This window comes from Taudactylus pleione, unplaced genomic scaffold (genome assembly GCF_031769625.1).
Source record: "Taudactylus pleione unplaced genomic scaffold, aTauple2 ptg000116l, whole genome shotgun sequence".
In the NCBI taxonomy this organism is placed as follows: Eukaryota; Metazoa; Chordata; class Amphibia; order Anura; family Myobatrachidae; genus Taudactylus; species Taudactylus pleione.
In genome coordinates this window covers 3,937,768-3,964,758 of record NW_028284518.1, presented here as the reverse complement: position 1 = coordinate 3,964,758, position 26,991 = coordinate 3,937,768, and the positions used below count along the sequence as shown (strand labels likewise).

Genomic DNA, 26,991 nt, shown 5'->3' with positions numbered 1-26,991 from the left:
TTGAAGTTTCAAACACTCCACCTCCTGAGCTGCGAGTTTTGCAGAAACATACACAGACCAGTGTGATTTGTGTATGTTTAATTTAAAGTGTTTTTATATAAAAAAAAAAAGCAAAGATGTAGGGTCCCCCCCAAAAGCATAACCAGCCCTGGACTGCTCAGCCAATTCTGGTTCCTAAAATTACGGGGTACAAAATGAGTAGGGTTCCCCTGTAATTTAGGAACCAGCACCTGGCTGCAGGGCCAGTGCTGGTTTTAAATATAGCGGGGAAAAAAATGCGTAGGGGTCCCCCTATATTTAAAACCAGCACCAGACCCAAACCGACCAGGGTGTAATGCCACAGCCTGGAGACCCTATAACCGGGGCTCCATGGCCAGAGCATTCACACCCCAAACCGGGGATCTCCCAAAACCCCAGGCTTGGGCTGAAGCCTGGGACTCTCTTCCCCGCATCCCTGGGTTGTTGGCATGGGGGTATTAATGTGGAAAATAGTAAACTATTGTATTTTACAGTGGAACTACAGGTGCCAGCATGCCTGCCCTTTTTATTGGCACACATACCAATACTTCGCGAATGCCAGCTGAATGGCCTTCTCAGGAAATCCCACGGCCCGCCAGCCAATCAGACACCGTTTTACACGTAGCGGCCGCTCAGTGGCTGGGACCCACGTGTAACCAAATATGGGAAAATAACACGAGTTTTGGTGATGCAAAAAAATAAAAAGACTCAATCAGACCCGATTCTTAGAAAATGTACCCCTTAGTGTCATTATATTGAACTATACATATCCTCGAGATTTGATAAACCCAAAAATGCATGGTGTCAAATAAAGTGCTTTCTGTTTTTTGAGGATGTTTTAATAGAGGCTTGTGTATTTCACTAGTTAGTTACATAAAACCAAATTGAAAAACCCGGTATCTATTTTTTTACTATGAAGTTTCAACTGTTAGTTGCTGGCATCATCTTTTATCAAATAATAACTTTTTTCTCATCTTGCAGAAATTGCTGCTGCTGGTTCCCGAAGTTGCTCTGATACTGTTAAAGGTGTCAAGAGGAAAAAAATTGTTATAGAAAATCACTTGAAGAAAATACCGAAGTCACCACTAAGGAATGTTTCTAAGGAGAAGAAAAGGCATGATATAGAGGACTACACAGCTCAGAGCACCACTCTTTCAGGATCTGGTCACTCAAAAGAAAAGGAACTTTTGCCAACTCAAATACGAAAACAAAATCGGCAAAGTAAAGGGACAAGTGCTGAGCTCATTGGTCAATCTGTGAAGTCTGGCATTTCAATGCAGGCTAAAAAACTATCTGTTCCACCAGACTTATGCAATGGTAGAAACGAAGGGTATGATTTTGGAGGCAAAATGACTTTGCTTAAGGAAAGTCCTGCTTCTAGTTCAATACCAGTCAATCAGAAAAATGTAAATATTAACTCTGAAAATGCCAGTAAGCAGTATTCATGTGCAAATTCAGCATTTGATGTTTTATTAAAAGCTATGGAGCCTGAACTCAACACTTTGAACCAATCCCGGGCTCCTTGTGGTACCCAAACTGAAAAACAAGGGCATAAGATAGCAGCACCTTCAGTAACATATACAGAAACGTCATGTCCATCATCGTCTTCTCAAGGAGAATCAAGTACTGGATATTTCCATTTTCATCGTAGTGCTCAAAGTGGTCAGCCTTGCACATCTGCAAAAGCGACCACACATGCCCAGGTCCATTCAGGGAGTGAGGAAGAACATTGTCAAAAGCCGCAACCTCCTGCCTGTCCCAGTTACTCTAGTGGTCTAGATGATGTTAAACACCAACAAGTTTACCATGTAGCTGTAACATCTTCAATAGTTAATTCTCCATCATCTTCTGTAACTCAGGTTCTTTCATTGCAAGGAAATCCTCCTTTACCTAATCCTTCAAATCTGTCTTTAAACTCCACATATAGTGTAACCCAAGTGGCTTCACTTTTCACTGGGGAGCAAATGTGCAATATTGTTTTAAAGGATCAAAAACCTAAAAAACAAGGTAAATATATTTGTGAATATTGTAACAGGGCTTGTGCAAAACCCAGCGTTCTCCTAAAGCATATTCGCTCTCATACTGGGGAGCGTCCATACCCTTGTGTGACATGTGGATTCTCATTCAAAACAAAAAGTAATCTCTACAAGCACAAAAAATCTCATGCACATGCCATCAAGCTTGGACTAGGCTTGCGGTCTGATTCTGGAGGTATGCTCCTTTCACAGGATTCAGAGAAAGCTCTTTATATTAGTTCAGATGTAGATGAAAGTGGAGACAGTGATGAAGAGTATACATCAGAAGAAAGGCAAGAAGATCAAAATGTTCCTATTGTGGAATTCCCAGAAAGTGTAAAAATGCCATCTGAGACTGACATCGTAACACAAGAAGAAAGAAGGTCTTCCTCAAATAGTCCTGTTGCTATGTTACAAGACAATTCTGTGCAAGAAAATCCTGCAGAAGGAAAACCCACAGAATTGCCAAAAGTTGTTGTATATCCAGTTAGTGTTTCTCCTTTAAGAGCTGATAGCCCAAAAGTCTTAGAGTCTAATTCTGAACATTTTATAGCACAAATGACTGAGCTAAAAATTAAAACTAAGACTTCAAATGTCCTACGAATGTGTTCATTAAGTGAAGTAGAGCAATCGTCTCACAAACTGTGTGAACTAAATCATGTAGAGAGTAAAATGCCAATGACTGTAACTACTCATGCACAATTGCAGAGACAGCAAGCTACAGATTGTGCTCAAGAGCAGCAGAGCAAATGTCTTTTGAGCCCTAGAAGCCTAGGAAGCACTGACTCTGGTTATTTCTCCCGGTCGGAGAGTGCCGATCAAGCAATGTCCTCGCCATCCCCATTTATAAAACTTTTGCCCTCCTCTGAAAAAGACTTTCTTAAAAATGTAAGCTCTTTGGCACATACAGGTGTAACATCGGCAATCATGGGACATCCATGTGTTGAAAAACCAACTATTGCTACAGGAATAATGCGCCCACCTTTAGGAACAAAAACTCTTGAAGAGCGCATTTCTAAATTAATATCAGACAATGAAGCATTAGTTGATGACAAGCAGCTAGACAGTGTAAAGCCAAGACGAACTTCATTGTCTCGAAGAGGTAGCATAGATTCACCAAAGTCTTACATATTTAAGGATTCCTTCCAGTTTGATCTGAAACCTGTTGGAAGGCGAACTAGTTCTAGTTCTGACATACCAAAGTCCCCATTCACACCAACTGAAAAATCCAAGCAAGTTTTTTTTCTGTCTGTTCCATCACAATATCCTTCTATTGACTGTTTGCCAATTACGAGAAGCAATTCAATGCCCACAACAGGGTATTCAGCTATTCCCCCAGTAATTCCAGCCCCTCATCCTCTTAGAGGCAGTCAATCATTTGATGACAAAATAGGTTCTCTTTATGATGATGTGTTTGTTTCAGGACCATCTACACCTAATCAAACAGTCCATCCTCGCACACTTGTAAGACAAGCAGCTGTAGAAGACTCCTCAGCCACTGAACAGTGTGCCCTTGGACCAGCACGATCAGTTGATGAAAGTTACCCTACAAGCAAATCTTTACAGGATGTTTTGCTGCCTAGAAGTAAATCATTTGTGCAAGGGTCTTGTTTAGACAAGATTAAAAAAACACATCAAGGCCGGGGCACGATGTTTGAATGTGAAACATGTAGAAACAGGTATCGGAAGTTAGAAAACTTTGAAAATCATAAGAAGTTTTATTGTTCTGAACTACATGGACCAAAAAGTAAAATAGTGACTCGTGAGACAGAACATAGCACGCCATTAAACAGCTCTCAACCTCAAATTCTTCATTATAGAGTTACTAGTTCGACTGGAGCTTTGGAACAGCCTCTTTTAATTAGAAAACGAAGAAAGATGAAAAGTGTTGGTGATGACGATGAACCTCAGCAAAGTGAATTCCATCCTGTTCCAGAAAATAAGGAACCTGCTACTAGTTTAGCCAGTGCTAAAACCTCATCCACTATTACAATATTGGGGTCACATTCGTGCACTATTTCATCGCTGAGTCAGCAAATACAGCTAGTATCAAGGAGTACTGAGACTAGTACTGACATTAAGAAATCTGTAATGGAGAAAAACACAATTTTGGGTTCAAAGGAAAAAGTTGAGCTGAAATGTCAGGGAACTGGGATATCTGTAATTCAGCATACAAATTCTTTGAGCAGGCCCAATTCATTTGAGAAAGCAGATTCTATTGAAAAAGCTTTGCACGTACCATTATATGAACTTCAAAAAAATAATGTAAAGAGCCCTTTGAATGTAGTAGGCATCATTCATGAAGAAAGATCTCCATTTGCTACTCAGATGTCACCAAGTGGATCAGTTGAAACTTCTAAAACAGAGATCCAGGAGAGCCAGCATGTTGTGCTTACAGAAAGAACTGCAAACCCACAATCCCGTCTTATACGTCAACATAACATTCAGGTTCCAGAGATTTTGGTTACAGAAGAACCAGATAAAGATCCAGAGATTCAAACAAATGATCAAGAACTACAGGAAAAGTTTACTTGGCCACAGCGCAGTGGAAGCCTTTCCAGTCTACCAACAGAAAAACTTCCTCCAAAAAAGAAACGAATCCGGCTGGCTGATCTTGATAATTCATCCGCTGAATCTAGTTTTGAGTCAACCCTTTCAAGAAGCTTGAGTCGTGAGAGCAGCCTATCTCGTGCTTCAAGTTTTTCAGCTTCATTTGAAAAGGAAGAACCTTCAAAAACTGATAGTTTCTCAAAAATAAATAGCTTAAACAAATCTGAGTTTCTTACAATACCAACTGGGCTAAATGCATTTGGTGTTCCAAGGGAAATGAGAAGAGCTGCTTCAGAGCAAATAAATTGTACTCAACCTTCTATGGATGTCATGGACTGTAGAAGTAAATCTTTTGACTGTGGAAGTATGTCTCGATCAAGATCTATGTCACCAACTAATACAATGACTTCTAGATCATCGCTTATGTGTAGCACAAATAGTGGCCATGTTCCATTGTTAGAAAGGAGGAGAGGGCCCCTTGTAAAACAAATATCTTTAAATATTTCAGAAACCAGTGTTTGTACAGCAAAATCCAAAACTCTTCAATGTGAAAATCCTGTGTTGTCACAGCATAGTTTGCATGCTATAAGCCGATCAGAAGTTAATGTGTGTCCTACAGCAATCACAAGACAAATAACTGTAATTGACCAACCATTTTCAGTTGAAACTTCAAAGTCTGCAAGTGTTCCGCTTACTGATAGTACAGTTTCAGTAAACATAACTAATACTACCTTATTTAAAAATGATTTTTCTAGTAGTATGCAAAGTATTACAAAAGGAGAAGATGGTAAAGGAAAGATTAATGCACCCCAAAATATGAATGAAAATAAAGCTATGTTTGCTCCAAAATATCAACTAGAATGTCAAAAGGTCCAAGAAAACAAGTTTAGTTCTACTAAACCTATTAATATAATTTTGCCAAGTAGTTGTTCTGCTGACAATATCCTTAGCAGTACATCTAGAAATTTAAAGAATGATATTAGAGATGGTATTCCAAATATTTGTACAGCTGTGCAAAAGCAAAATAAATTAGCTGGTAATTATCAAACTACTTATTCAATAGTTGTACCAGTTCACAACTATAGCAATTCTTTATATTACGGGTTTTCTGCAATTGCATCTCTCCCTGAGATATTAGTGACTCAAGATCAAGGGAATCAAATTGTTTGCAAAGCAAATTCAGTCCCTGTCACAACCACTAGAGACCCAATACCTATGCCAAAGTCTCAAGAGGAGCCCAGCAGGCCTCTGCCAAACTCTTTAAAAAAATATGAAAATAGTCTTCCACGCTCTATACCGCAGAAGGTGTCCGTAACTGGCCTTGTTCCTCAGCAAGAGACCTCTGCCTCAAGTAAGCGCATGCTTTCGCCTGCAAACAGCCTTGATATTGCAATGGAAAAACAACAAAAACGTGTCAAAGATGAAAGCGGAGCTGCATGCAATACCAGTAGTCAACAAGTGCATTTGTTGGGTTTGAAGACTGTAGAACCTGGAAAACCAAGAAAGCCAATGCTAGTAAGACAGTTCTGCACTACAGATCCAGGTGAAAGCTTAGATTACAATGTTTCCCCAGGAAATTATAGCTCAGAAAATCATTCTTATAGAACACAGCTGGGCAACCAATCTTCATCAAAACCTGTTTCTGATGAGAATGAGATAGTAGAATATGAAAAGAATATATCCCCAGAACCATTGTGTCCCACCGTAAGAATGTCACCAGAGCCTTGTGTAAACACTCAGACATGTTCTTTGAAGTCTGCATACAATAATCAAGAGAGATGGTCCCCTCTCACTAATAAAACCGTTCATATTCAAGGCCAAGTAAAACTTGGTGCAGCAATTTCTGTGGTTAACGCAGGCGACATGCATCGATTGTCATTTCCGAGCCTCAAGACTTCAACAAGTTTTACCTGGTGTTACCTTTTGAAGCGAAAGCCTATACCCCTTCCTCAGAATGACCAAAAGACTTCTGCCTATGCTTCCTGGAGTATAAATTCCAATAATCCAAACCCACTTTGTTTACCCACCAAAGTGGCACTTTCGCTGCTAAATTCTAAACAGAAGTGTGAGAAGTTCATCTTTACAATGGTCAAAACCTCACATCAGAAGCGTGATATTGTGGTATATTCCAGCAAATGGAAAAACAATTCCAAAAAGGTAATAATATTTTTTTGGTATGCATGATACTGTATAAGATGATTTTTGAATGCGGGAAACATTGCAAACCTCTTACAAGACAGTAAAAAATGTTTTACATGATAATAGATAATAAATCTATTTTACTGTTATGGACCACCATATTGGTATTTCGACTTGGGGAAAATTACATGTATATGGTCATAGTAATAACATAGGCCTTTCAATAAATGTATTTCAAAAGAAAACAATCTTTAATGATTATTTATGTTAGTAAAAATACATTTTTAATATTAATATGCCATTTGGTTTGCAAGTACTCTTTTTCTTTTGCACAGTTGTGAGCAGCAAAGAGATGCCCTGTTGCACATCAGTTGAGTACACATCCCAATATTTAAAATTGCTAAAGAGATATATACACCAGTACAAACTAGCATACAAATTCAGCCTGCTGCACATAGTGCATTAAGAATGCGTAATTATTTATAGGGTTGACACTTTTAATTAATTAATCTTGCTCTAGAGTGACAGTAGAGCAGTTTTTCCTTGCAACTTCATAGATCCATTAATACACATAGCCATTAGGATCCAATGTAGTCCTAGAGCAGGTTCCAATTGCATTTCCATTTACTTTTGAAAAATACTATGGTAAATGTCCTGCTTATTATAACATACCAGTCCCCTCTGTCTTTGCATTGTTTTCATACTAATTCCACTGCATTTTGGCCATCTTTTGTGTTAAATCCCTCCCTGGCTTTGAACTGTGGTCTCTGTTCATTGCAATCTTAAAGGTCATTCACTGGTTATCTAGTTCATTGCTGTGTATTTGCTGGAATATAAGTACACATTGTTTGGCTACAGGGGGAACACATGTGCAATACTGGAATTTCCTTGACAATTTAAAGTTAAACCCATCACTTTCACATTGCCCTTACCTATGCAGCAGCATCATTTTTTTGTACTTAAGTACAGAAATATCAATGTGTGAACACGCCAGACCAGTTGTGCCCCAATCACAGCCCTTTAAACCTGTAATTGTGGCTCCCAAATCCTAGCTGCAGGTACTTCGGATCTGGAAGGGTTGGATTGGTCTCCAGCTGGCTGTTCCCAATATGATTTATTCTTGTGGTTCTTACTCTTATCTGTAGATATTCTTTGGCACTTGTCTTGATTACTTGGCCGCACCTGCTCTAGACCACCCTAAACCCAGCTATGCAGTACATTTAATTAAGTCATTTTTGCTTAATACACCACCTTCCCCCAACTAGCCCTAAAATGAATAAAGGGGCCTATCCATTAGCAGATGTTTTTCTGAATGATGAAAGACAAAAGATATCTATTGAAAATTCCGGTGACTGTGCTAAAAGATATCTGTCATGTACATGACAGAACGATATTGCATGACATATAATTCAGGGAGTGGATTTTTTTCTCTCCAGTGCTTTGTAGCTGCTGTTAATATCGTTCGTCGTTTACCGCATATAAACTGCCAGATATTTCTAATATCTGGCAGTGATGTGTGATAATTGACCAACATGTTGGAGAGACGAAACATAAAATTTATCGGCTGGGGGAGTGCGCCTCTGTCATCGTTCAGGGCCTATCCATTAGCAGATAAATTGAACGACTGAACGATATATCATTCAGTCATTCAATTTATCTGCTAATGGATAGGCCTCTTAACATTCACATTTATTAAAGATGCCTACAGTATTTCCCTCAAACCAGCCCGGCATTAATTAATAGTGTTATCATTTATTAGAAACATAGAATTTGACGGCAGATAAGAACCACTTGGCCCATGCCCTAATATATAGTTTTAATATGTAGATCTATTTGTATAATGGCAGCTTATTATTTTGTGCTTTACAAATAGTTCCTTAACCAGCATTCTCACTTAATAAAAATACTTATTTCTCCCCCACCAGCTATGACATTAAAGTTGAAGCATTCCCATTTACTAAAAAGACCTATTTACTCTAACCGTCCCCAATGTCAAGTTAGTAGTATACAAATATCTCACACTTCACAGACTGCACTTTGCATTAATAGCCCCACTCTCCATTTCATGTACCAAATTTTTATTTGTTTTCACCCAGTTGCATTGATCCTCATACACATAGCCCAGGGTCATATGCTCAAGCAATTTGTGTTGTACAATCCGCAGTGCACACACCAAATGCCATGTTCTTAACCAATCGACTTTTGCACACACCCCACTGCACATGCTTTATTGTACAATGTAATTTGCACTAGCCACACATTTTTGTAAACTCGAATTGTCAAACCCCAGGTCCATTTGCTGCCACTACCACAATGTGTGACCTTTTTGCAAAGGCCTATATAATTTTTCAGACAATAATATAAAATGCACTCTGATACACTCCCAATTTGCCACACATCCATCACCACTCATTATGGTTATGAGTCACTATAGTAATTGCAATCAGAGTAAAACGTCCGAATTTGCCACACAGTTCAGTTATGCGACACCATTCTAGAGGCCCTCTTTCTTTCTGTTCTATTTCATTTTCATTTTAAGCATGTTTTAATATTTTCTGTGCAAGCATATATACAAATGTGCAAATATACACCATGTGTAGTTTTGTTACAAAAAACAATATTACAATATAAATGCATGTGTATTAATCACAGCTGCATGTATAGATTAGAGGCCATTGGCAGTTTGCTGAGCTACCAAGTCCTAACTAAAAATAATTCAGACAGAATTTAAAACAAAGTAAGGTAACACATAAGAGCCCATAGTAATCCATTATATTCAGTTGTATCATTTTGAGCACATAGCTTATTTGAAATTTATGACTTTCTAAGGCTTCTGTATAATCAAACCCTGGCAATTGTCTCTCTAAACAACAGGTGGCATTTACAAAGCTCTCTCAAAGCTTTTGTTTAATATGGTTCAGGAGAACTTTTCCATACCATGACAAATTGTACCCCGTGTGTATTTCTGCCTCCACCTAGTCCGTAATGATTATATAGCATACAGTAAGAATGAGGCAAAGGGTACATCAATACTTGCTGCTGCCGTGAAAAAACTAAACACTGCCATGCTTTCACCGCAATGAAGACGCAAAGATCTCATAGTCTAAAAAACTTGTCCTGGTACCTATCACGTCTTATAGCTAATGGTCTTCCAATACAACTTTAATCGTATATCACTTTTTGTAAACAGTGTTGAGTTGAACAGTTGCTAAAGGGGATTTTTGTGAATGTGGATGGTCAAGATGGCGAGACACTTCTCTTTATAATTGCTATTGGAAACCTTTTGTGTTAACATACTCATCACCGTCATCTTTCTCCTTTATATAGGAGTTGTTATATTGTTTACTATACTTGCTCTAATGATTTATTGTACCATTATGCATTGCGTTTCTGTTACTATGTCTTACTTGGGACAAATGTCCAATATATTATACTTTAAGAACAGTTGATGGTTCAATAAAACTTTTTATTAGGGAAAAACAGCCACATCTATAATGATATAGTTTTAAAAATAAATGTCCTACTTGATTCCAGCGTACAAAATACAGATTTGCATCCACTGCAAACGTGCGCATGCATCAATTTGCCAAACAAGCGGCAAAGATGCAACTGGACATATCTGTAGCTTACGTTATTTAGTTAGTGTAGAACTTATTTTCCCCCAAAATAATGGTATCATGGAACATGCTTAAAGGCAGTGAAACATCAATAGAGTTTTTTTCAGGGTTTGTGTTATCCCAGTTGAGACCTACTTGCATGCTTTGGTGCAGAGCTATGTAGTATGGTCTATGAGAAATTCAAGACCTTTCCCTATACATGGCCTATGTTTAGGGAAAGATTTGAGCCATTGTATGTGATGCCTTTAGAACTGAGGTGCATGATAGTGAGGTCATGGTAGTATGCCATTAAATAATTCCTGTATATCTTTCTTAAAAAGTTATAATGGCAAGACACCCCCTTGAAAAAGGAAAGCGTTTGTATGTTGACAATCTACAGTGGCGTCCAGTGAGCAGCCTCTAAATGTCTAAATTTTTGTGGATAAACGAATGCTCGGAGCAAATAGCATTTATTTGGTCCAATTATTTCATCTTTGGGTTACTTTTATAAATGCGTACATTGATTTGATAGGAAATCTTTGACTTTTAGGAGACCTCATAAAAAGTTACATGTGCTTTGTATGTCTGGGTTGTCTACAGTGGTTATTGAATACTAGCCCCTAAATTGGAGATGAGCAGTGGATTAGATATAACCCTCATTTCTACAAGTAGTGCCCAAAAAGTGGAAATTGCTTGATAAGCCACTGAATAGGATGTTGGGCGACCATGTGCAGCCAGTATGACCTGTATATATAATGGCATTGAGATTATGAATGTCTGGAATTGTGCAGGAGGGTTTTTTTTCCAGAATTTCCCAAAAATGCTTGACTGGGTTCAGATCCATTGAGAAAGGTCATGACATATGGGTAACATACATATCATGTTCAACACACCATTGAGCAAACACACTGGCTCTGAGGATGGACACATTGTCATCCATGTCATGCATATGTCTCATCAGCAAAGAAATGCTGCTACTTGTGGTGCAGATAATATTTCATTACCAATAAGCAGCAATTACAATTGGCCTTGACTTTTAACGGGAATGACTGCACCCAAATTATGGCTAGAAAATGCATCCTACAAAGTAATGAGACTGTTAGAATAAGCCATCAGTGGTATAGCATTCTTTAGCTTGGAGCCACACATGCAATCAGTCTGTCTGTTTTTCAAGAATATAATAGAGGGTGAGTAATCTAACCATCTATTATTCCACCACTGTACTGGATCATGCACTATTGCCCTTAGCCAATGATGGTTTTTCTCTGGAGATTCCATGCTGACCTTACCTTAGAGACACTTGCTTGTGAAAAATTTAGAAGTTGAGCTGTCCACTAGGATACTGTGGCTCAGCCAGTCTTTGAAGCTTCTGCCAAAGGTGCCTCAACAATCACGGTTTTATTAAAGTCACTGAAACTTTCCCTTGCAGCCGTGATTATAGGCAATCAGGGCAGTCCAGGATTTTTTTTACATGATTTTTGTACATAATCTACTTAAATAGAGGATAAGCCATGTCAGGGGGTGGAAGCCCTTACTTTCAATATGCTTGGTGTCCCGCTATTTCCACAAATTGTTGTTATGCCTATTTCTAACTCTGTTCATATTATAGATGTGCGCGAACCCCCGTGTTTTGGTTTTATATTTTATCTTTGCGTTTTGGTTTTCCCAAACCACGCTCAAGTGTTTTGGTTTTAGACCTGTTTTTTTTTTTTTTTTTTAATTATAGAAACAGCTAAAATCATGTTTTTTGGCCTGTTTTTGTTCCTACAGTATTGTTAACCTTAATAACATTAATTTCCAGTTATTTCCAGTCAATTTCGACCACCTCACAGCTCACAATATTGTTTTCACCACTGTTGAGCAAAGGCTGCACCGAGCTAGCTGTCTGACTAGCTACAGTAAGCATCAACAGTGGGCGTGACATTCACGTTGCTCTTCAGAATCAAACATGGCACATCTAGTGTTTGTGGGGGGTTAGCAGTGTTCCATCTAAAATGAGTGATCTGAAAATGTATAGCTAATGTCATTTTCTATGAAGTAACCTGAAAATTGTGTACACATTGATTATTTATTAGACCTTTAATTCTTTAGCCCATCCAGTTCCTTACCCTGAGAGGCCTGTACAATTGGTCATATTTGACCCTTTTGCATCTACCTTTTAGAAGCGTGTAGACAGCTGTACATTGTTTCTGTTATTAGTCTGAACTCTGGGCCTGATTCAGAGCCGGACGCTATTTGCGCTCGCTCGTTCAGAAAAAGGGGCAGCCTATTTAAATTGAGCGCTCGCTCTTTGCCGTCTGTTGACCCCTCTATGTCTGAGCGAGCAAACGAAACATGCGCTCGCTATTTTGTAAAGACGCCCCCTGGCCACTCGCATCCTATGTCATCTCCGCTATTTATCTGATTAATCGAGTACATCGAAAGGCGTCTGAACTGCTTCCAGTGCTTGTGGTAGGATTTTCCTACCGCAATCATGCAAACAGTTCAGACTAAGAAACAACCAAGTGACGTGGCCGATGACGCTGCTTTGTTAATTATGCACACCCTTAAAACGCCCGTTTTGACCGTTTGGCACGCCTGCGTTCGGATCACCACTCCCCGTTTTCAAGCACCTTCCCCTGTTACCACCCACAAACGCCTCATCCTGTCACTCAAATTAGCAGGCACTCGCTATTTTGCGAGCGCTCGATTTTCAACCGCAGTGACTGGTTGGCGCATGCGCATTACGACCCATATGCATGCGCAGATGTGCGAACATCGCTCTGAGCGAACGAGCGGCCGCTTACGAGCGGCTCTGAATCAGGCCCTCTGTACATTCACCACTATTGGCTAAAGGCTGCACCGAGCTAGCTAGCTGGCTGAGTAAGCTAAGCGACAGCAGTGGGCGGCACAAACCCATGTCACAGCAGTGGGCGGCACAAACGCATGGCAGTTGCATTTTTCACATGGCACATCTATTGTTTGTGGGTACTAAATCAGGATTATTAGCACTGTTCATTAAAAATATGTAACCTGAAATTATAGCTAATAAATACAGTGGAAATCTCTAACCTTTTTCTATTCTCAAGTTCAATATTTTTTTAAACTGCAACTACAAACTGTACCATTGTATGTTGTATGGGGACTCAATGCCTCTTGACTGCCATCACTGGTGGAAGCTGAGGAGTATTAGATACTCTGTGATACTACATAGCAGTCTAGGTTTTTTTTCCCACTTTTTGTTCTGGAAAGGAAAAATGCTTAATAAAACAAAATGTGTACACAAAAAAAACTATAAATATTCAGAGACCAGAAAAAAAAAGATGGTCTTGCAAGGTACCGAACACAAACGTCCCAGTATAGTACTGTAAAATACATTTTGTTTAGTACTTTTTTAGGGCTGTAACTTGACAGCCGCATCTCCAGTCTTTCTTTACTTTCTGGGTTCAGGTTTTAGAGATATCCATGGTTGAGCACAGGTGGTTAAAGCAAATTGACTGAGGTACTAATTGAGTACACCTGTGCTGAACCATGGATATCTCTAAAACCTGAACTGTTGGGCAGACTTGAGGACCGCGTTTGGGAACCTCTGCTCTAGGGTCTTTGTTTTGGCAGTCTGCAAAGTGTTGGGACACACTGTGTGTGCTAAATCCCCTCTTTATATTGTAAATATGTTCCGCCACCCTGGTTTTTAGTTGTTTTTTTTTAGTTGACCAAAGTATTGTATAACACATGGGCATTGTAAAAACGTATAGGACTCCTTCATTGTCACAAGTTATTCAATCTTTGATTTTGTACTCCTTGTGGGTCTGATTGCTTGTAATATTCTTTATTGGTTTGGTAGATCCAGTTTGATTTTTGCATCCCATGCATTGTAGTTGAAATGTCCTTAAACTTTTTTCCTTTAGGTTTATTTCTGTTGAGGAATAACTCTTGGTTAATTCTTGTTTAAGACTTTTTGCTTTTTTACTCTTTGTGCCCGTGGTAGTACAGTTTTTATTTCTTCATCCAGTTGTAGTATGTGCCAATGTTTTTTTAGGATTTGTTCAATAGTCTTGCAACTTCCATTATATTGTGTAATGAAGCATAGCTGTTGTTCGATTGTGTTTTGGGGTTATGTTTTGTAATTAATTATTCCTGTTTTCTTAGTTGTGAGACTTTGTTTATTTGTTCAAGGAATTCTTTCTTGTATCCCTCATTTTTGTTTCATATCGTTACTTAAGTTATGAAAGTAGTATCTTCTGTACAGTTTTGTTTTTTATCCTGCAAAATTGGCCTCCCGGGAATGTTTTTCATCCACTTCCTCTGATGGTTGCTGTGGAAGGGGAGCACATTGTTGCCATTGACATTCTTTATATGTGTTCTTGTTTGAATTGTGTTGTTTTTTGCACTTTGCAGACTGTCACAACTAAGGCTCTAGAGAACTGAAATTTGCAGGATTCCAGAAAGTAAAGAAACACTAGAGAGGCGGCTGTCAAGTTAAAGCCCTAAAAAGAATGCAACAAGATGGATCTACCTACTTAAAACATTAAGACCTTACAGTCTCATCGAACTCAGTGTCTTTTTATAAACACATCATATAAACAACACACACTTCCTTACAGTATTTTTATACTTTTATTTTTAATTTAAAAAATATATATATTTTCTTATATTTTTATTTTAGCACAAATGACCTTTTATAAAGAATTTGTATCAAATAGATGTAACTAAAAGGGACATGCGATTCCCGCTTTTCTGAGGACAACTTCCTGTTTTTAAGTTTTTGGTTTTAACAAAACAGTAAAGTTTATTGACATTTTTTAACTATAAATAAGGACTCGGCCATACTCCCAAACATCCTTGAGAAAGTAGCCAGGCGCTACGAAACACGTTGGACGTGGCAACGCTGAGCAGCAGGGCATAGCTGAAAATACTGAGAGCGGATTAGCGTGGCACGGCATCTGACATCATTATCAGCCGTTGCGGCTGCAACACATGCAGCAGCAGAGAAGAACAGCTACCGAACTGACCGGGGAGGACCAGTTTGAAGAACCGCATCAGGTAGGGTAACCATAGGGAAAGTCCTTAAGTAGTGTCTGCTAATAACTCTGGCTGTAGCCCAACAACTTTATCAAAAAGAGTATAAACATTAGAAGTGTCATTATGCTTTCTTTTATTTGTTTTGCCATATTTTCATTTATTTTTAAATTTATTTAAATTTTTTTCTATTTACATTATTATCATTTTGAAATCTAAATATACTTTATCACACCACGATCAACATATTTTTTGTTTTATATGCTCTTCTTTGAGACTGAACAGCTCCATAAACAACTACAAAAGCGCAGATAACCTATCTATCCCACTGTAAAATATGCTACCTGTTAAACACTCACAATCTTGGCAAAGCCCATAATAAAAAGTGGTGCACGATGGAATTGTCATTGGACTCACCCACCCTTATGTTGTATATTAAAAACTTGGACATGCACAGTTTAACAAACCAAGCACTTCAGCAATAGGGACTGCCACTTTTGCGGCTGAAGTCCTTGGTTTGTGCCCCCACAAAATAAGCTACCAATGGGCTTAAGAAGGCTAACAGCGTTGTTAGTTAATCGTCTCTAAGATATCATTATCATCCTCACCCACATCAGTGTTAACGTCCTCATCAACGCACAATATTTGCTCACTGGAATCCACCATTACAGAAGTCTCTGTAGTTTGTTGCATGTGGCAGCATAGGTCTTCCTCACAGAATTTGTAGTTAATTTTTATGAACATGCGTTTTTCCACATTTTGAGGAAGTAGCCTCCTACACCAACCGCTCACAAGGTTCCCAGCTGTGCTAAACACTCTTTTCGAGTACACATTGGAGGGTGGGCAGCTTCAGTACACCAAGGCTTGCTTGTACAAGGGGCTCCAAATTGCCTTTTTTTTCTCCCAGTAATCAAATGGACTCTGAAATGCAGATTTAAGCATTGACATTAAAATAATCCTCCACCATTCTATTGAGGCTGAGTGTATCAGATTGAATCCTGGTAGATGTGTCAATAATTCTGAGCATTTCTTCTAAGCCTGACTCATCATCCACTCCCCCAGTGGGTCTCTTGGAAAAGTTTTTTTCTGACAGCAGAATCTGCAGAAAAAACTGAAGCAGGAGACATAGTCATGTTATCATGTGCCATGTGAGCTGTCAAATTGCTTGCAAGGAGCTCTTTGTATCTCTGAAGACCTGTGTCAGTTGGGAATAAAGATATTATGTACTGTAAGACTTAAACCTAGGATCAAGCATGATTGCCAAAATGTAGTTATCCAATTGCAAGATCTTGACAACCATTGGGTCCTGGTGAAGTGAACAAAGAAGTTGATCTACGTGTCCAACATACTTAGCTGTCAGTGATCCGCTGTGCAACTGGATGGCAGCTTTCATACATGCTTCCTCTTTCAAAAGATTGTTTCAAAGTCAATTGTTGTTTGAAACCTCTAGTCTTCTTGGTCCCCTTGAGGGATGAAGATTCACCCCCAGCGACAGCAGCCCTAGCGTGCAAGGATTTTTCTGGAGAATTCGGAATAGGGGAGTAGTCTGTTAGCTTTAGCAAATTGGATGCAGGACTACCTCCGTTCATTAATAAGGTGATTGATGATGAAGGTGTTTGCGGTGGAGATTGCATGTGCTGCTGGGATCTATCCATGCTGCTGTTGGGTATTGCTAGACTTCTTGTTATTACTTTCCTTGCCACTGCTTGTGTTGTGTGGAATTTTGGCAATTTCATGTTTTTTTAGCAATAAATGTTACCTTTATTTTGCTAGAGGTGTTTTTTTTCTTTAAGATTGTGAAATATTGTTTACATATCTGGTGCCCTTTCTTAAACATTCTATTTCCTAGACTACCTTTAGTACATGTTGAAGTACTACCACTGTCAAGACTGGTAACAGCCACACTAGTACTTGGTTACTGCTCTACTACTGATCCATATCGACTCACAGTGCTCCAAGTATAAGGGTGTAATGATGTTATATTTTTAAACACACAATTTATTTATTTATTTTTAACTGTGCCTAAAGGCCCTGAACACACAACAAACTGCCTCACAGCGCCCCTAGTATAAGCCAGATGGCACCCTAACAATGACGTTGTTGTTTTTGAACAATTACTGAACACACAACAAACTGTCTTACAGCGCCTCTAGTATAAGAGCGGCACCCTTAGGACATTTTAATCGGTTTTTGATAAAAAATAAAAATGCCCCATTAGGATTAAGTAACAATGTGCTGCAGTCCACTCCTATGGTGGTATTTTTTATTATTTTGTGCCTCACAGTGCTAAATCTCTAGCTTATATTGATAAGCCCTCTGACCCATTCCATTATCATCAGCATGAGTGAGGCAAGATGGTAACCTATTTTGGCCAGTTCAGTTCCTCTGACTCGTTCAGTTTTTATTCGTAACTTGCATAGCATTTGTCACAAGAATAGTTAGTGAAATCACAAATAATTGCAGTAATCCATATGTAAGAATAACAAAAGGATTTGAATAGTAGAGTAAAACTGATAATGCAGTAGTGATAATATAATGCAGTAGTGATAACTAATAACACTGACTAATTTTACATACAAAATAATAATATACCGGGAATCACATCCATCATAGAGAATGAGTAGAAAGTACAAATTGTACTTTGTTTTTGTTCAGTATTAAATTGTTCTGTTGGCAGAAATAATAAATGATTATAAAATCAAAAGTAAATTTTTTAGTTAGGAAAACAATGATAGTTGTCCCACTTGTGTCTGCAGCTTGATATTCTGGGACAGTTTATAAATGTATTTGTTTTTGCCTCCATTTTACATTGGCCCTTTGTGCCTTATTGTCACTTGTGCTCATTTTGCCCTATTGTCACTTTCCCAGTAATATATGTAAATATAGTACTCTCTATTGGAAACGCAGAGATGTGTGGTGCCACAAGGGGTAACATGAAAATATTAAGGAAATAACTGGTTTCAACTGTAGCCAGACAACTGAGGGGAGGGGGAGGGGGGGCATGCCACTCAATCAGATTAAACCACTAAATAAAGTCAAAAGAAGTTTATTAGCGCTGTGGGTCTGACAGTAAGTTGTTAATGCAAGGAAGTTGTGCTTGAAAAATAAAAACTGTTTAATGTTTTATACAATAAATTGTTTTTATTTTTCAGTAGCAGCTTCTTGAATTAACTCCTTACTGTCAGGTTCACAGCGCCAATACAACTGGGTTTTTTTACATTCTATTGGAAAACCGCATACCTAAACGATCATGAAGTTGGCTCCATATGCTGCCAACTAACCTGCCTGATTTCCAGTGTAAAAAAGTTTTGTAACAAAAACTTCTCCCCATACACTCAGCAGACTATCATTTGACTGTCAGTTGAATTAAAAAAAAAGTGCTAGACATCAGGAGCTTGCCAAGAAGCATGCTTCACCTCCTTCAAGTAATAAAAATTTAAATCTGGAACAAACAATACACCTGGGAAATCTAGCCCTGGTGCTGATTGGACTCATGGTGGGGGAACCCCATACTGCAGGTTCTCCTTCCATGTTTTCATCAGCCCAGACTGGCAATGTCCAGAGCTGTTTACCCTGAAATCATGCTTTACTTGGCTTTGTGGTAACCAGCAATGGGCTGAAAGTACCAGTGTTGGTTGAAATGTGGGGGCCCACATTTTTTCTTTATTTCCTTGTTTTTTTTTTTCTTCCTGTATAACTACAAGTTCTAGCATGCCCCCCTTGCTTACTAGCCACTCAGCAAAGCCTTGGCAGGGTTACAAGTTTATGGGAATGATGTCCAACCTCCAAAGTGGATTGTCAACTCCCATACCATCTTTCCATTCAGTCTGCTGATAGGCGAGCTGGGTGGTAATTTAAAAATCTTCACGTCAACAAGGGTGAAACTAGGAAGAGATGACGCTGAATAATAGAAAAACTCCCTTGGATACGAATGTACAGTACACTGCTGATTTTGTAAAATAACATTGCGAGAGTGGATTCGCTGCTGTCAGGTATTGGAGGCAAGGTTGTTTAATGAGTTGGAGCCCCAAACTGTTTAAAGTTTGTAAAATACAAAACAAACTTTTAAGTGTTTCCTACCTTACCAGGACCCTTGAACAGGCTATATGTCTGCTCCTGCATAATCTGTTTAACACATCTTGTCTATTTTTAGTGTACTTATGTTGAGATATTTTTCCATACGTTGTTGTGAACTGGAATAAACAAACACAAATACTGAACATTCGGCAAAAAGCATGTGTAAACTGACACATGAAAACCTTTCCTTTAGTTGAAAGATTGAAATGATTAATGAGAGCACTGAATCACTGACCTCCTGTGAAGCTTATGGTTCGTTTTCAGATGAAAGCAGTTTGCATCTTTTTTGAATGCATTTACAGCATGGTTAAGCAGCAATTTGTTTTTCAATTGGTGCATATAAGCAGAAATACATCTTTTATCTGTTTGACAACCATAAACCGTGGCGGGCAAACATTTCATGACGCATAGGCGTGCCTGTCCACTACTATTCCTATGCAGTCACATGCATTATCACCTGATATTAGTTAGCCAGTGAGTTTCACGTCTTTCGAATTGAAAAGTTGTTCTTTAACCAGCAGCAAACAAGACTGAAACAAGTGTGGTCAAGAAACTGCGTTCCAATTTCTCTCCATTTTATTTTCATGGTTTTATTAGGGGCATAATGTCACTATTTTAAAATTGTGTATTACTGTGCTGCGATGACTTTTAAAAAAAATTAAATGTCATGTGGCGTGACAAAACATGCCAGATTCGTAGTATATTTTTGTTATATCAATACTTTAATACAAGTAGAATAACCTCTGATTAGCTATATTTAGGATAGTGGGATTTTAAGTCACTGGCTTGCGGACTACTGGACTACAATGTTTCATGATTGTTTTAGTTAACTCTACACATCATGGAACATAATCTGCTGAATTGTTATATCTTTTGAGGTTTTTGGTCTGTTCGAGTCTTAAGTGAGTCCTTAAATGCACTTCTACATTTTTTTTCCTGCTATAGTATAATGAGATGCAGTTTATAGACTGGCGGACTAAATGCCGCCGGTCTATATCCCGACAGGAGATGCCCGACGGGGGACTTAAGATAGACCTCATCTTAATCCCGGCGCCGGAACGCCGAAGGATGCCAGCCCGAATGAGGTAAGTCCGTGGCGTCCTTATCGTTAGCCTCGGGGGGGGGGGGGTTAGATTTAAGGAGTGTAGTGGGGTTAAGTTTTGGAGGGGGGTTAGGGTTGGGCACCCCCATGGGAGGGTTAGGTTTATGGTGCAGGAAGGTGGGGTTAGGTTTAGGCACCCCCGGGGGGACATAGGGTTAGGCACCACCCCAGGAGTTTTGGGGTTAGGCACCCCTGAGGGAGGGTTAGGGTACTTGCCAACCGGCGTCGGGATCCGCTCCTGTCGGGATTTGAACCGGTGGCTAAACAGCCGCCGGTATTTCATACCGATCCCAATGCGAAGCAGTTATAGACCGGTGAAGTAAATGCCACACGTCTATATCCCGACAGGAGATGCTTTAATATTGTGGTGTTGTGCTTTTGTTTGCAATTTTTTTCCCACCATGGCTTTACCAGCTGATCGGTAGGTGGGTATGCTGGGACTTGTAGTTTCACAACAGCTGGAGAGCCACAGGTTGGCCAGGCCTGGCCTAGTGGGCAGTGTTCGCAAATAAGCGCTATAGGGCGTATTTTACCCAGGATTGAGCACTTGGGACTCACTTTTAAAAAGTAGCCAGGTCCCCGGGGACGCGCTGTGCTGTGGCCAATACCTGACAGCTGGCTGCAGCATAGGGTGTGCCCCTGCAGAGAAAGACACAACGCTGTTTGTTATAGCAGCCAATGAGAGTCAGACAGACTCTCATTGACTGCTGAGGAAAGCCGTGCTGGAAAGTGTCTGATCCCAGCATCGGCACAGCTGCAGGGGCAGGCAGAGGAGATGTGTCCCCTGCGGGACACATCCGTTGCCGGCGCTAGGACAGTGTGTTTGTTCCCAGCGCCAGGTAAGCCACTGCGGCGGGTCCCTTCCACCAGCATCGGCGGTAAAGTGGCGGTGGGAGAAGCTTGGCTCTGGACGCAAGCTAAGCGGAGCTCGCTGCCCGAAAGCCAAGAAGCGGCGGTGGTTGTTTGGCACTGGTCCAGCAGCCAATAGGAGGCAGACACGATGAGCCAATTGCGGCTCTCCGCACAATAGCCCCGCCCACTCACTGCATCTTGTATTAGATGCCGCTGAGCGGGAAACTTCAGTCCGTCGGCAGAGGGGGAGGAGTGAAGACTTCCCGAAGAGTGTCGCGGCAACAGTTCCGGCGGGGGTGCACAAGAGGCCAGAAGATGGCGTGATCAAGGAGGAAGAAGCGGCGCCGCTGGCCAGGACAGGCCAGCAGCAGAAGAATGAAGCTAAGGACCGGAGAGGACTGTGGGGGTGGAAAGAAAAAGAGCTAACGAAGCTCCCCCCCGCAGCCTCTTCCACCGTAATGGGAGGCGGCCTGGGGCCACCGGTATTTAATCCCTCCCTAGACAACCAGGGTTGTCGGGCACTAGGCCCGTGGGATAAATTCAGGCAATAGGCCTGTGGGTATATAGGCGGGCACAAGGCCCGGGCTACATAGGGGGCATTAGGCCCAATTGAAGGTGTCTGCCCCACAAATAGGTGTGAGTGACCTGGTCATTAGGCCCAGGTCACTAAAGGGCAATAAGGTGGGCCACTACTGGGAGCACTGCATAGGGGGGGATTAATACTGGGGGCACTGCCTGGGGGGGGATTAATACTGGGGGCACTGCCTGGGGGGGGATTAATACTGGGGGCACTGCCTGGGGGGGGATTAATACTGGGGGCACTGCCTGGGGGGGGGATTAATACTGTGGGCACTGCATGGGGGGGCTACTACTGGGGGCAATGCTTAGGGGGGACTACTGGGGGCAATGCATAGGGGGACTACTACTGGGGGCACTGCATAAGGGGGAACTACTACTGGGGGCAATACATAGGGATACTACTGGGAGCACTGCATGGGGGACTACCACTGGGGGCACTGCATGGGGGGGACTACTACTGGGGGCACTGCATAGGGGGGGACTACTACTGGGGGCAATAGGGGGAATAAAGGGCATTAATGTGCGGCATAATCTGTAAAGGGCATTAATGTGTGGGATAATATGTAAAGTCCCGGCATGGCTGTGTGGCATCATTTATAAGGGGTATTACTGCATGGCATAATGTGTAAAGACCAGGCATTAATGTGCTGCATGTGTAAAGGCCAGGCATGACTGTGTAAAGGCCGGGCATTAATAAGTGGCATAATGTGTAAAGGGCATTAATGTGTGGCATAATGTGTAAAGACCGGGCAAAATGTGTGAAGGGCATTACTGTGTGGCATAAATTTGTAAAAGACATTACTGCGGGGCACTACTGTGTGACGTAACGTAAATAAGGCCTACTATCCAGTGAAAAGCTAATCAGCCATCGCCGCTCGTGGGCCGCAGTGACCGGTATGGTATGGCATGTATTCACACTGCAGGGAGAGCTTGCCTTGAGGGCAGCCCAGCATCTCCTTGAGTGCTGGGGACACTCTCTAGAGTGATGAAAAGGGGATGCATCTCAAGGAATCGTCCCCTTTTCTAAATGACCACACCACTTTTTTGGGCCCGCACCAAAGGCGCACAGAGTGTCCCTTTCTGAAAGACGCCCCCGGTCTGCCCTAACAAGTTGACTAGGGCATTGCAGCAGATATCTGGAATATCTGCTGTGGTTTCCTGTACATACATCCCGGTAGTTTTTAATATTTATATACCACCTCAGAAAATAGTTGCCTTCTAGTATATACCAGATATATCCTTTGATAAATATGCCTATTATTACTTAAAGCGTGATTCATAGGCCAACCATACGAACGCTTTAAAACAGGACACTCATGAATTAATTACACAGGCTCTGTGACTGGCTGACTTCATGCCTGGATTTCACCTGGTTTTAATGAGCCACAGAACCTGTGTAATCCATGAGTGTCCCAGTTTAAAGGGATGATATGGTAAGCCTACTTATTCACTATGGGTTTTGTGAACAGATAAATCATATTACCTGAAAGATCATGGAGGCATTAAAACATACATTTAAGGGGCATGTGGGGATATCTGATGCTGTTGGGGGTATCAGATGGGCAGTTTAGGGGCATGTGGGGATATGTGGTGGCATGTTGGGAGGTCTGAGAGGCATATGGGGAGCTCTAAAGCATAAATTATGATGGTACCCAGAAATGGTCAGGTAAGACCCCATTTTTTTTTGTTAAAGTGGTGGGTCCCTGGGACCCACATATTTTGTCACTCACCGCGATCACTGAGTGGGTCAATGTCATCTGTATAGTTGAACCAGCATATGACACTACTAGTTCTTGTACAGCTTTGGGAAAAAAACGTAGACTTCAGAATGTCGATATTTATCATGTCAACATCAGAATGGGAGGTCAACATGTCAAATGCCGACATTGACATAATGTCGACCATGCGGTTTCACTTATGGCTGTTCACTAACCCAAAGCCTCATCCTAACCTTAAAATAGTGTGTTGATGTTGACATGTTCAATGTTGACCTCCCATCTATGTCGACAATCAGTAGGTAATCAGAGCATTTTCCTGTGTCTATTCTGAACCTATACTGCTTGTACACATCAGCATCAAAAAGCATCTCTAGTTAAAATTCCTATATATAATTCCTATATAGACTAGTACTTTTACCTTACTTTGATGGAGAATTTGAAGCATGTTAATTATTACTTATCAAAGTTTACATGCACCATAGTAAACTGTTTTTAAATTCGCATTTCTGTAGAACTTCACTGTATTTTCAGCAAGTCTTTGTAAGGCCCGTAAGCCTTGACGGCAGTGTCAGAATTGGCACAGACCTAATTCTTGTCTGTTTGTACAATATACTTACTAGGGATGTCTGTCAATCATTGATGATTGGCAAAAATACGATTGCCAGGGATTTATGTTCAGTGGATTTTCAATCAATGGTGCAAGGTGATGGGTTGTCAAAATTGATAACTTTGTACTGATGTTAATTTACAGAGCAGAAGAGAGGGAATTTGTCAAATAAAGAATGAGAGAGAAGGACCTTGAGGGACAGTGCACGCCTGCTGCCAGTGACAAACCCCACCTACCCAACCAATCAGCAATTCTCAAAGCCCGTAGACATGTCATTGATTGGCTGAAAGTTTTCAATGAACATTAACAGTTTTCCTGATTATACCCCCACACAGCTCTGATCCTTCACATTGCTGTTAGTGGGTTCATATATTGGAGAGCAGAACTGTATAGGGGAAACTTTGGTTATCCGACTGGGTATTTATAAGGTCACTGCTCAAATAATTGTGTCATGATTTCGTGTGGGCATATGTTGGACGCTGTGGCCGTGTCCTGAGCTGTCTGTGTGAGTGGTTCGCACAGTGACTGGTATAACAGAGCATGTCGGTGACGCTGATAATGACACAGAAAATTTAAGTTATTTTGTTTCTTTCTATGAGTACCTCATTAATATGTATATGTTGGATTACAAACTCTCTCATAGGGGATGTAGTATAACCAGGCCCCCTTCTACACTCAGATTAGTGGATAACCAGATCCATCTGTGTGCTACTGCATCCACAGTATGAAGGTCAACTAGTTCTGAATGTCAACAGTAAAAGAAAAAGGTTGACGTGGTCATTGGGTCGACCATCATTCTGTCGACATATTTAGGTTGACAGGGATAAATGGTTGACATAGTCAAAAGTCGACTTAACATTTCAACACTAAAATGTTGAAACATTTTTTTATTTATTTTGACCTAAACCTAAAAATCTTAAAAGAACCATCTGTAAACTTTCAGAATGTGTGTTGACCTTCTGAAATGTTGATTATTTTGACTGTAAGCCATTTAAACCTGCCCCCCTTAATACATGTTGACAGAATGATGGTCGACCAAATGACCATGTTGATCCTTTTACTGTCAACATTCAGAATGTGTCCACAATCTATGGTCGAATTTTCTATTGTCGACCAGTATTTGCTGTATAGCTGTACCCGAGTAGCAGACAGAGGATGCTGCCTATCTGCATAAAACAATCAGATTGAGTTTGCAGGGTCCACTGTTTGCCTCTCAATTGCCAGATATTTTCATATAGTATACGACCACAGTCAGCCTGAAGCGCTAGGGAAGGGTGATCGCCTTAGGCACCCCCACCTCCCATTGAACACCCACTTTTTCAAGGCGATTTGTATAAATCCGCAAATTTTAGTCCCTTTAATGGACCAACACAGCAGGCTGATAATGTGATGTTAAGGCTTTCTATTGATGCTTTTTAAAGAATTTTAACAAGAGCCCCCCATGGCATAAAAAAGAGCTACTGTAAAGTAGTCACTCAAGTTTACCACAGTTCAGATGCTTTCAGTAATAAACAGCACCACCAACAGGTGTATTAGAGATGTTAATTAAACACTTTTAAACAACCAATTTTCCAAAGTACATATTTGTTAATTATTGTGAGCGTTTTTATTTATTGTTTCTTTATTTGTATGTTTATAAAACTAGATATGATTGCTGTGACATTGAGGCTGTTACTTTCTGTAGAATTGACGTTACTACTCTAATAATCACTGTAATGCAAGAACTATATTTATGACTCACTTGCATTGTAAGTAGTATGTTATTGCTGTAGTGTATTTAAAATCAAGAGCTTGTGTATTCTTTGCTGCAATAAGCGTAAAGTTTTATTTTATTTGTTTACAATATTAGTCATCTCACTCATCTCAGCTGGATTGTCAAAAAAGTTTGGAGGCAAGTACTGATCAAGATAAGGAACCTCATCAGAATCGGGAGCCAAGAAGAGTAAAGATATTTGACGGAGGGTAAGTTCTTTTGTAATTGAAATTTTAGTTTGTATAGTAGGGGATATATTTACTAAAGAGAAAGTTTTTAGAAATGGAGATGTTGCCCATGGCAACCAATCATAGTCTATTTAACATTTAAATAGCACCTTCCAGAAGATAATAGCTAGAATCTGTTGTTATGGGCAAAATCTCCACTTCTAAAATCTATCACTTTAGAAAATATACCCCTTGGTGTCGGAATGTTAGAATCATCAACAATAAGTGAAGTATACAGAAATTAAAAAGACCGAAAAATTTGTCACATATTTATGGATAGTGTAATGCTCAGTACTGACATGAATTGAATTATCCCCAATTAAGCAGTTACGTGCGGTGAGGTCAATGGCTGAGGAGGCACACATGGAGATGGGTCTCCGTGCAGGGAGCCTGTCTCACCCCCTACTCACTGTAACTCTCACCTCACCAGAGTAAGCTTCAGTGTCCATTGATTCTCCTACCTTCATCACTGTGTCTCTTCTCTTGCGGTTGCTGACTAAGGCCCTGATTCAGAGCCGGACGCAAGTGGCTGCTCGTTCGCTCTGAGCGATGTTTGCCCAACTGCGCATGCGTACGGATCGTAATACGCATGCGCGAACCACTCAGTGCGGCCGAAATTCATGTGCTCGCAAAATAGCGAATGCCTGATAATTTGAGAGACAGAAAGAGGCGTATGTGGGTGGTAACAGGGGAAGGTGCTTGAAAACGGGGAGTGGAGATCCGATCGCAGCCGTGCTTAAAGGTCAAAACGGGCATTTTA

At 40.4% G+C, this 26,991-nt stretch overlaps 1 protein-coding gene across 1 annotated transcript in view; it reads left to right on the top strand.

Annotated features, from left to right (window-relative positions):
- Nucleotides 1-26,991, top strand: part of HIVEP1 (HIVEP zinc finger 1) — a 176,750-nt gene that overhangs the window by 111,466 nt on the left and 38,293 nt on the right. The window contains exons 4-5 of the mRNA XM_088471630.1: nucleotides 1,000-6,740; nucleotides 26,101-26,213. Of these exons, the coding sequence (XP_088327756.1) occupies nucleotides 1,000-6,740; nucleotides 26,101-26,213 (5,854 nt within the window). The remainder of the gene's footprint in view (nucleotides 1-999; nucleotides 6,741-26,100; nucleotides 26,214-26,991) is intronic.